The 11,570-nt window shown below is 36.4% G+C and overlaps 1 protein-coding gene across 5 annotated transcripts; it reads left to right on the top strand.

The window, feature by feature from the left end:
- The first annotated feature begins 2,094 nt into the window (after positions 1 to 2,094).
- LOC104086101 (protein root UVB sensitive 5) lies at positions 2,095 to 10,782 on the top strand. Of its 5 annotated transcripts, XM_070181791.1 has the most exons (16): positions 2,250 to 2,386; positions 2,476 to 2,535; positions 2,723 to 2,782; positions 2,986 to 3,137; positions 3,318 to 3,418; positions 3,901 to 3,971; positions 4,234 to 4,280; positions 4,353 to 4,431; positions 4,514 to 4,586; positions 4,757 to 4,846; positions 7,345 to 7,404; positions 7,560 to 7,673; positions 8,019 to 8,079; positions 8,156 to 8,274; positions 9,378 to 9,476; positions 9,872 to 10,782. In XM_070181791.1, the coding sequence occupies exons 4-16, from the start codon at positions 3,017 to 3,019 to the stop codon at positions 10,100 to 10,102; spliced, it is 1,266 nt and encodes a 421-aa protein (XP_070037892.1). In that variant the 5' UTR covers positions 2,250 to 2,386; positions 2,476 to 2,535; positions 2,723 to 2,782; positions 2,986 to 3,016; the 3' UTR covers positions 10,103 to 10,782. The 5 variants fall into 5 exon arrangements, with proteins under 5 accessions (XP_070037889.1, XP_070037891.1, XP_070037890.1 ...); XM_070181788.1 differs by lacking the exon at positions 2,476 to 2,535 and having other exon boundaries at positions 2,095 to 2,395; positions 9,381 to 9,476; XM_070181790.1 differs by lacking the exon at positions 2,476 to 2,535 and having other exon boundaries at positions 2,096 to 2,386; positions 9,381 to 9,476.
- The last annotated feature ends 788 nt before the right edge of the window (positions 10,783 to 11,570 follow it).

The raw sequence follows: 11,570 nt of genomic DNA, 5'->3' as shown, positions 1-11,570 counted from the left end.
ATTAGAGTAGTAAGAGAGCAAATTGTGAGGAAAAAAGAAGAACAATGGGGAATATTTATAGTTTTTAAAAGGTTAAAATTATAATTTATCAATTATTAGGAGGGGGCTATTTTCTTAAAATGGTAGGCCGAAATGGACATTTTTGCAAAAAAAATGGTTGTTGCCCAACGATCATTTTTGAATTTGACCGTTGGCAACAGTCAAAATATTAAAAAATAAAATAAAATTTACAACGGTAAACGGGCTGGAAATTTACAACGGTAAACGAGGTGGACCGGGTTGTAGCCCGGTAAAAACCCAGTAAAGGGGAACCGGGCTAACCGGGTTCCGGGGCACCGGTTACCAAAAATTATTCGTTTCCGCCCGACCCCCCCCCCCCCCCAAACCTTCCCCAACCCGTCCCACCCCCTACTGTACCGAGTTGACCATGATTGAACCGGGTCGAACCAGGCTATTATTGTGCTGGCCCGACCCGATTAACAGGTATAGGTCAAGCTCAGCCAACCATTCCCCGCTCTGCAATCACACCAAGCCCAAAAATGATCTGATAACCATCCGAAACACCCCCAAGGCCCCCGGGACTCCATCCAAAACGTACCAACAAGTCCTAAAACACAATATAAACCTACTTGAAGCCTCAAATCACATTAAACAATACTAAAATCACGAATCATACATCGATTCAAGACTAATGAACCAATAAACTTCCAGCTTCTAAAACTAATGTTGAATCACATCAAACCAATTCCGAATGAGCTTAAAATTTTGCACACAAGTCATATATGATACAACGGACCTACTCCAACTTTCGAAATCAAAATTCGAACCCGATATCGACAAAGTCAACTCTCGATCAAAATTCTCAACCTTCCAAACCTTCAACTTTCCAACTTTCACCAAAAATCATCAAATCAACCTATGGGCCTCCAAATTAATATCCGAACATACGCTTAAGTCCAAATTACTATACGAAGCTATCAGAATCATCAAAACTCCATTCCGGAGTCGTCTATATAAAAATCAAACTCCGATCAACTCTTCCAACTTAAGCTTCCAACCTTGAGACTAAGTGTCACAATTCACTCCAAAATATCTCCGGTACCAAACCAACTACCCGGCAAGTCTCATAACCACAAATGAACATAGAATAAGCAATAAATAAGGTATACAGAGCTACAATACACAAAATAACCGACTGGATCATTACATCAAATCACTGTTTAATAAATAATTTTTAAAATATTTTTAACTCTCTAACCAAATATCGTTTCAAAATAATATTTTTCAAAACCTTTTTGATTAAATATTTGGACAAAACAAACATTATTTGCGAGTGTACCGCCTCGTAGGCATGAAGTATAATAATAATAATAATAAAACAACAAGAAAGAATGTACTCATTTCAAAGAATATATTACAGTTCATTCTTTTTTGAGAAAAATAATTTATAGAATACCAACGACAAGTATGTAGAACATATACCTTCATATTAGTAATTAGCCACTTTTTACCTTTCGATTAGTGTTTAGCCACGATTTAAAAAATTATTAGACTTTAGTCATTCTATTTAAAAGCGGGTATATTTTGGACAAAAGTACCCCAAACATACTAAACAACTCCACCAATCGCTACTGGAATAAAACTCCATGATAATGGAGTTCAAAAAACTCTCTATAGGTGAAATTTAAAATATACGGTACTGAAATTCAAACATTTATAGATTCAAAACTCAGTACCTTATTTTGAATTTCATAATACAATCATGGAGTTCTAACTTCTACAAATTGAAACTCCAGGAGGTATCATTGGTGAAAATATTCCTTTAGGTTCAAACCTCAGCAACAATTATTGGGGTTCAAACCTGAGTAACGATCGATTATTGAGTTTGATCAAACCTTATTTTGAATTCGAGGAATCGTTCTAAGATTTTACGCTAGCAAATGCCAAAAATCTTGTTATGTGTTTTAGTTGAGGGGAAAGATACTAATATAGTCGGACCAATAACTAGGTTGCCAATGCATTTCAAAATGCGACCAAACTTTAATAGCACGGCCTTAAAAGTGGCTACGCCAACCAATTTTTCGGCTATATGATTCACACGTAGGTGTATACGGGTCTGGCCTCACCCGTGCCCGCCCGTTTACATTTCCGTAACAAGCCAAATCTTTTTTGGTACTCTCTCAGAGAGGCTTCAATGGAGAAAAAAGGTCGAGGTAGATAGAGTCCTTAAACTCAAAACAATGCCTTTTTCTCTGCAATTCAACTACCCAATCTTCAGCACTTCATGTTCCCACCAGTTAAAACTTCACAATAGTATTAGAAATCAGCCCTTTAAATTCTTGTGCACTTCTCCACAATCTGAAGAAGCTGCAAAAGACTCCTCTGGGTATGAAAAGTATGCCTTCTTTATATTCTTGCAAGGTTTTTTAAAGCAAACTATGATTGATAACGAAGCTCAAAATATTGATATTTCAGTCTTGAATTGGACTTACTGCAGAACACTAGTCTCAAATGAGCTGGAATATAAGTTTTGAAGTTAAGATTGTATCTTTTTTTCTCTCTTGTGGTTACCATTTTCTTTTGATATGGGATTAAGGGCTAATTATTGCTGTTAAACTTATGTTAGGTCCAGTTTTGGTCAGAATTCTATATAATCTGATATATGCCAATATTAATAGTGGTGTATTTTGGTGACTAATTATCTTCAGCCTCTTAATTGCAGGGAAAATGGTAATGGGCATGTGATTCTGGTGGAGAAGTACAGGAATGGAACTTCAAAAAGGTATATTTTTCTAGCTCTGTTTCAAAGATTTGCTTCGTTGTCCTTTTACTGAGTTTGTCTTTAATAAAAGGTGTTGTTATCTCTTTGTTGCTCGATATCTACTGATTGAGTGCTGCCTGTGAAGAGATGTACTGATCGAAATGATGGTCAAATATGGAGTTTGTCTGATAATAAAAGGGGTTGTTATCTCTTTCGTTGGATAGGTACATTATAGATAATGACTCTGAAATAAAAATGTTTCTTGAGGAGCATGTGCCCGCAACTACTGGATCCCAGCATCTTGAAATCCCTGTCACGGAGTTATCTTGGCTCCCTAAGGTTATCAAGGATTTTGTATTACCAGCAGGTTTCCCAGGTAACAAACATCATATCGTTTATTTCCATTTTCTTCTTTTCTTTCTATTTTCCATTTTTACTATAACTCTAGTTTTATGTTCCTACATGCCAAGAAGTGTCTGTTTGACGGTTGATATTTTCTGGTTGTTTTAAGGGCTGTAAGTATTTCTTAGATGTTTTATATGAACTGTCGTTGCAGATACAGTTACAGATGATTACTTGGACTACATGTTGCTTCAGTTCCCAACCAATGTAACTGGGTGGATTTGTCATACGCTGGTGACGTCAAGCCTCTTAAAGGCATGTCAATCTTATTCAGGCCATTAGCTCCACTTGGATATCTTAAAGTGTGCTTGTAAAGTCTGCAACTGTTGACAGGATTGTGACCTTCTAAATGATAATCATTAATAAACTAATTGAAACAGAGTTTTAATTAGCTTACAAATTGTTCTCTGCTCACTGGCTCTCATTTTTATCTGCCTCTGGTCTCTCTTTCACTTTTTTTGTCTTTTGACACTTTTCTTTGAGTTCTCCCCTTCTCTAGAAGGTTCAACGTTATTCAACGGGTTAGCTTTGTTTCTTTTTCTTTTCTTTTGTTCTCTCTTTTTTCTGATTTGAGTGATGTGGTCCCGTGTGTGTATGTGAATCATGTTATTACACTTAATTCTAGTTGTATTGGGCTTATTAGTTGCTAACATATTTTATGATAGTTGGATTCATCTCTATGTGCTTTCAGTTTGATTCCGACATATCCTATACTGATTTTAATGTCTAACATCCAGGCTGTTGGAGTGGGATCTTTCTCCGGAACTTCTGCAGCTGCTTCTGCCGCTGCTTCTGCTGCTGCCATCAGGTACTCTTCATTTTTATCAGATTTTTATCTGCATGAAATGTGGCCTTGACTTTAAGGAATTCAATATTTGCCTAATATGTTATTATATTTCACGCTGATTGCTGGTAGAAAATTTGGAGAGCATTATTCTTTAAAGTTAGAGTTTAGTGGTTCAATATTTGCCTCATATGTTATTATAATTCATGCTGATTGCTGCTAGAAAATTTAGAGCATTATTCTTTGAAGTTCATAGAGTTTAGTGGTTGTCTTATTGGTTTTGCAGATGGGTTTCAAAGGATGGCATTGGTGCCGTTGGACGCTTTTTTATTGGTCTGGTAGTTTAAAATAAGTATAAGAACAGAGTCAGGTTTAAATTTGTTAGTAAAGGCTGATGTCTTCCAGGTGGGCGGTTCGGCAATCTTTTTGATGATGATCCTAAACAGTGGCGCATGTATGCAGATTTCATCGGCAGTGCAGGAAGGTATTGCGAATATTCTTCTTTCTTGGGTACATCAAATTTTAGTGGTTCAAGTGAACTGATGGTATCTATTTCTTGTGTGCAGTATATTTGATCTCTATACCCCTCTCTATCCGTCTTATTTCCTACCTTTAGCATCTCTTGGAAATCTTGCCAAGGTATTTAGCTAACCAAAAATTTAGTTAGTCTTTCATGCGTCCCTAGGATATGATTCCATGAGCAGTAGACTGTAAAAGTTCTCTTTGAATCTGATACATAACTTTCTTTTCTCGAGTTGCATGCTAAGTCAATTCTTTAGGTTTCTTAAGTGTTGGTATTGTTTTAGTAGGCCGTAGCAAGAGGGCTAAAGGACCCTTCATTCCGGGTTATTCAAAACCACTTTGCTATCGCTGGAAATTTGGGAGACGTAGCAGCAAAGGTATTACTTGAATATTTCTGCTGTAGATCAGATCTGATGAACTGGATTTGTATTTTTTTTTTCTTGTATTGATGTTTGACTTCGATAGTTTAGTTGTTTATGTGCCGGTATAGCTTTGCTTTCTTTTCCTTATATTCATGGTGGATGAGCTTTTATGGCGAATCATGAAATTTGTCAATAAATATACATGTTAGAACGGTAGCTTTCAGCTCCATAAATGTGTTAAACTTGTGAGTTCCATATTGTTTCTCCCTCGAGGCTTTCTTGAGTTGGAATGCCAATGAGTAGTGTTTATGAATGCTCCAATTTACTCGTTTGTGCATGTATTTTAGCATTTCATAAGATTAGTAATGGTTCGAAGCTCGGATAAAGGAGGAGAGTCGTAGTAGTTAGATGGGCAGCAAAAAAACAGTCTTATTTGTTCTGTTAAAGACTTGCGCGTCTGCAAATGGATAAAAATTGAGATTTAGAGAACCCGTTATCGACAATAATTTTGGTACTGGGATGTAATAGACTGCCCAGAATTGGACCTCCCTCAAATAGATGGATCTGGGATTGATTGTGGACTGAGCAGTAGGCATACTTTCACAATAGTCTTGTCCACAAGCAATTCAATGTTTGGCAGCGGAAAATCATCGCTTGGGAGTCAAAATGTACAACCCTGCTACCTACTTGAGTGGACCTTCAACCAGGCAATGAAGGGTGTGTATAATAGTTTTCTTACTTTCTCTCGATCATGTCGACGCCTATAATTTGAAAGATAAGAGGAAAGCCTTCTATCAAATCCAAAGTTGTAACACAGATAATGACAAATAAAGCATAATAGATACAGAGAATTCATATTATCGTCCCTAACTATTTGGGATTGAGGCATAGTTGATTGATGTATGAGCTACAAATGGTTTTTATGGCTGCTCCAGTGTACTCGGTTAATAATCTCTGACTTTGATCTTGATGTGGAAACTACAACTGCACCTGTTTTGGGTTCTATTACCTTGGCACTTCAGGAGATGGAAAGCTTTAACTAGAACAGTATCACCCATATTGGGAAAGCAATAGCACAAGATGTTGCTACCAACAAAAGAAGCAGACCATCTACAGCAAAACTTAAGGTTGAAATAGAACCTGCTGAGGAAAAGCTCGATGAAGGAAGTGCCTGTGAGGAAAATACCGGGTGAAGCCACAAAGCAAAATAAGCCAAGAGACAATTTAAAACAAATTGAAGAGCAAATCAAATTTATTCCTGTACACAACATGATTTTGTTTCACGAGGAAGATGAAGAAAAAAATGCCGAAGACGATACGGTTCTTGTAACAGAGGATGTTACAAAACCAATCCAATAGTGGGTTGATCTTCATCCATTGGACGATTTATCGCTACCATCTGGTTCATGCATAACACTATCTGGTATAATCGGCACCACCTTTTATACCAAGTTGTGGCTATGGGGGGACGTAAAAGAGGTGTTCAATGAAACAATCTTGGACTCCTGCTCGGATAAAGATTATTCTGATGATGGCCTAGACGAGTACAGAAGCTAGAGGTCAAAGAGATCAAAAGAAGAAAAAAGAAGATTTGCAATGACTTGAACTTGGATTCTTCAGTGAACCAAAAAGGTTATCAAGTTGGTTCACGAAGAAAAATGAAACCACTGCGAAATCTTTATTGGATCCTTAGAAGTTGTAGTCTATCAATGTAGAAAGAATTGATTCTCCCTCATTTCTCCCAAATTTGACAGGCCATAGAGGGTGTTTGATCTAGTCCCCCTTATGTTTTTGTATGTTAAAAATATGAACTAATACAGAGTTTAGAAGAAGACTGATCTATTACATCTGATTTAGTAGATAATTGTTGGAAGATGTGAAGATACTAATTAAAACCAAAAAATATAAAACAGGGGCAAGATCCATGGAATACATGGACAAGCAGTCAAGAGAACAGTTACCATTCCTGCACTTTGCAAAGATAAATTGCTATTCACGGAGGCGTATGTAGTAGTGTTCTAACTATCAGTATTTCTGACACGTAGTATAGGTATATATGTGAAAAACTGCTCTCTCTCTCTCTCTCTCTCTCTCTCTCTCTCTCTCTATATATATATATATATATATATATATAGATGTAGTAGTGTTTTAATGCTTCAGTTTACTCTGTTAATAAGCTCTGGTTTGTGGATTCCTGCAAATTTAAGTCCTATATTTCTATGTTGTCAGGTTTTTTAGTTGGTATGATTATCAGTATAGCATAATCTAGCATCCATGTTTTTCTGAAACCAAATAAGAAAAAGTATAATTATGTCCAAACACACATAGTAGAAGAGATAATTGACACATTTACACTATAACCAAGCAACAATGATATGTTTTCTATTCCCGAAAAAACTTTCTTGAGCACCAAACATGGTATTATAATTGTTTCTCAAGTCTCAACTCGTTTGTTTGATCACGTTATAGAGTTTCTTATTGTAACATTTTTTATAACCTAATGTTGATGACAGGAGGAAGTTTGGGAAGTAGCTGCTGAGTTGGTAGGTCTTGCTCTCGGCATACTAGCCTTGGTATGGCATATGTTGCTTTATATGGTTAAAAGTTAGGTCCCTTCATATGATAACTTTCTAAGGTTCCAGCCAATATAATCCTCATTTTATCCATAATAGCAGATTTGTATTTTACTTTTTCTTTTAAACTTTTAATAACAGAAAATTTAATACAGGATACACCTGGTATCTCAAAGTCTTATCCTACATTGGCACTAACATGGTTAAGCGTGCGGATCCTACATCTTTGGTTTCGCTATCAGTCTCTTTCAGTTCTGCAATTCAACACAGTGAGACTTTATTCTTAGACCTTGATATATTATTTTGTTGCCAAATATTAATTAATATCAGACTTTGGCACTACTATCAAGTGGTTTCTAATTTCTTAACACTTTTGCCTTATCTTCATTTTCTTCTGTGGGTCCTGAGAGCCCAATGTTTGATATATTGGCTCAGTCAGGTTTCTGAAAGCTTTCTTTAAACAATAAGATTTCCACAAGCTTCGCTTTCTCCGTATATCGGAAACAATTAATCAATTACAATGAGCGATAACGAAGGAGAGATTTGGAACAAAGCAACAATCTTCTGAATTTTCCTTGGCAAGTAGATTTCTGATTACATCTTGTTTCGTGCAGATAAATCTCAAGCGGGCTCGAATATTGGTGAACTCCCATGTTTTACACTGTACAGTTCCAGGTAAACTCAATCGTGGTTTCTATACAATCTTTAATCCTATGCTGTTAACTCAGGTCTGTTACTCCGTGTGGACCAGGAATCGATGAATGCAATAGGATGGAGAGCATCTTATTGTGGCAAAGATTTTTAAGGCCTCGAATTATTTTTGAGGTATCTTTGGAGGAGATGGTTGATGGGGGCAATTACAAATCCATGGTATAGCCTTCTTTGGGGAATATAACATTGTGACAATTGGGCTGATTTATCCTTACGAAAGTAACTTATACACCGGGTAGATAATAGCATAATAATGACACAATAGTTGCTAATGCCAGTTTCATGAATTCCTATGTTTTTAATTCCATAAGGATAAATCAATTCTCCTTGCATTATGTTAAATTTAGGGAAGTACATAAATAGGTGATTACTTCAAGAGGTTCTATCAAAACTATGTTTATTTTGAGGCGGTGGACTTAGCTTTATGATGGAAATTTACAGCTATGTTGCTCGGACTCTCCGAAAATGTTTCCAGGTGCGTGTTGGATCCTCCAAAAGTAGTATATTTTTGGAGGATCCAACACGGGTGCGGCAGCATTTTGGAGAATCCGTGCAACACAGATTTATAGTAGATTTTACCAGTTTGCTTCAACTACTTGTCCTGTTCGGCTCCTCGTAAGTTTTCAGATGATCGCCCTTGCAATGTTTAAGAGCGGTTAGTATAATTAATCTGATTATCTATCCCAAAAGGATCCACATCGATTTTTGCTTTGCTACAATTTAACATTTTCAAGTCCTCTTGCCTGGTGGAGCAACGAGGGAACAAAGACATGGTCTTCATTTCATATATTGCAATTGAAAAACCTTCCCTTTCTTTTTTCCCCCTTCATTTTTTATTTCATAAGTAAATATAAGAACCTTTGAGAGCAACTTTCCCAACCTTACTATCATATTTCCCTCGGTGCATAGTAGCATGACTCCCTGAATGTATATCTGATAGCAGAAATTGACATTGAGTTTAAGAGTTTGGATCTAGATATCTTATATGCAAACTTTCAATCTCAATGTTAATTGGCTCCTGTCGAAATTTTAAATAGCTTCTTCTTTTGCATAACTCTGACATTGAAAGTGTCATTTCAGACCTCAGGATCTAACGAGAAACTAACTGCTCTGCTCGTACAATCTGCAAATGGATTTATAGCAATTTTTGATCTCCTGATGAATTAAAGAAATGAATAATACATTTTACTGTGTTCCTCAGAGAAGTCAAATTCCCTGTATTCTTGAGTGATCTTTGGTTCATTCTGCTGTTTTGTATGCAGCAGATCAAGCAACTCCTTAATCTGTACAAGGAGGAGAAATATTTTCTTGTAGTAAATCAGCAAAAGCCAAGAGATTTTGAGGTCTTTGTATCTTTCAAGGTATGCACTTATACTCTGCTTAAGAAACATAGCTCTCACTTACTAGTGTTGCTCAAAGCAGAAGTGCTAAAAAGCAACCAGGTCCATTGGATTTGAAGTGAAAAGCGTGAACTGAAAGCTCACACTTCTCTAAAGTGAAGCACACAATTTACGAAAAATAAAAAATACCAAAGATACATGAATTTAGTACTAACTTCAGCATTCAATATATAATCGATATTAATCCATCTCTTCGAAGTTGAGATTCTATGAACCAATCCCTTCTCGTCAGGATCAGTTTGTGCATGGCTTTCACCCATGAAGTGATAACCTTTTGTTTCGTCGCATCAAACAACGGAGCGATGACTTTATATGACACTGTCACTTGCAGTACTTATTCTTCTCACCTCCTGCAGGAAGGAGCCACAAGCCTATCAGTGTTACGAAGTGTATGGCAAACCTACTGGCTATATCAAAACTGGGGCTGGTCGGACAATATCTTTGATCGGCTTGAGCAAAGTTTGGTAGAATTGAAGCATAGGTTTCCTGATCTATTACAACAACTAATTGAAGCTGGATGGGATACAAATAATTTAAGTTTAAAGGTCCCGAAAGAAATGTCGATTGAGGAGCTTCCTGCACTGTAACACCAGGGAATGCATCTGTCTTATATGATCATACTCCAAATTCCTGGCACTTACCTTTTTGCCGGTCTGATGGTTCGTCACCTCATTCGTTGGAGGGAAAAGTTCCAAATCTATCCCTCTACTATATGATAATATATTAATTTAACCCTCCGTTATCTTGGGGTCAATTCATACCCTTGCCGTTAGTAAATTATTTCTTTATTTTTTTTCCTTGACTTTAACGGAGCCCCAGCAGGGATTGGATGGACTCCACGTGTCGCAATACTTCGGGAAAAAAGTTTAAATTTACTCCTTTAGTTTTGATGATGGATTAAAACTACCCTCCATTATATTCCTGTTCGAGCTTCGTTGATGTCAAGGTTCAATACGAGACGGTTTGCTAAGTACAAGGGTATGAATGGCTTCAAAGTACAACGGAAGGCAAAATTAAGGTATTTCGTATAGTAGAGGTCTATTTTTTACCCTTTTCCCCTTAATTGAATGTTGCATGGATGACCTCATGTGAAGTAATCTCTCTGGTTTCATTTCAAGTTCATCTTGTGAACCACTATCCCTTTTGCAGTTGGATGACAAGTTTTCAATGGCCTCATCTCCTAGGAAGAGGTCGATGCAAAATGGAGCCAGTTGAATTTTTATAGTAATAAACATTCTCAATAAATTCAATTTTGACGTTTGCATTAGGATAGGCCGGTTATATCACACTCCTAGGGGTGCGGCCCTTTCTCGAACTTTGCATGAATGCAGGATGCTTTCTGAACCGGACTGTCCTTTTTTTCCCATTAGTTGAAACAGGCGGAGGTTAAAAAGGACATGTACTTGAGAGCAAAAAATGTGATTGCTCCTGCATTATATGCACAGCTTCTTGGCATTGCCCTAGCATTTTTGACTTTTGAGCACCAGTTTAACTAATATCTATCGGCAATATAAGGAAATTTTTGCACAATTAGAACACCCAAAAGATATTAAGGTAATAACCACCCATAAAAAAAATAGAATTTATAATCTTTAAAATTAAAGCAATTTACCTGCTACAATAGGTAAATGTCACGTAGTAGTGCAAGAATTATCTACTTTGTCAATTGTATGCAAGTTAAACTCCATTACTGAAGAGGGTAGGGCTTATTGGTATTTTTCCGTTTGCTTTCCAAATCGGATTACTTAATTAAAATGAAACTTTAGAGCCAACTTGATTTTATTAAAATTCTTTTTTAGAAAATTTTGAACTGTTTTTGCAAAAAAAAAAATTGATAATAAAATTCTTCTTAACTAATTGAATAAACGACTTTCACATAATTGATAAATATAGTTGAATTCACTGTAAGGTATTTGAAATCGAAATAGAAATTTATTAACGGATAGGACGGAAAGAGAAAATAGATCCATCTCCTATTATCCACTTTTTCGTATTATTATTATGTGTCGACAATGTAAACCTAAGTTATATTGAATTATTACACAGGGAACAAGT

This window comes from Nicotiana tomentosiformis, chromosome 7, assembly GCF_000390325.3.
Source record: "Nicotiana tomentosiformis chromosome 7, ASM39032v3, whole genome shotgun sequence".
Lineage (NCBI taxonomy): Eukaryota > Viridiplantae > Streptophyta > Magnoliopsida > Solanales > Solanaceae > Nicotiana > Nicotiana tomentosiformis.
Note: the sequence above shows the minus strand (reverse complement) of the source record. Positions and strands in the feature narration are given on the sequence as shown.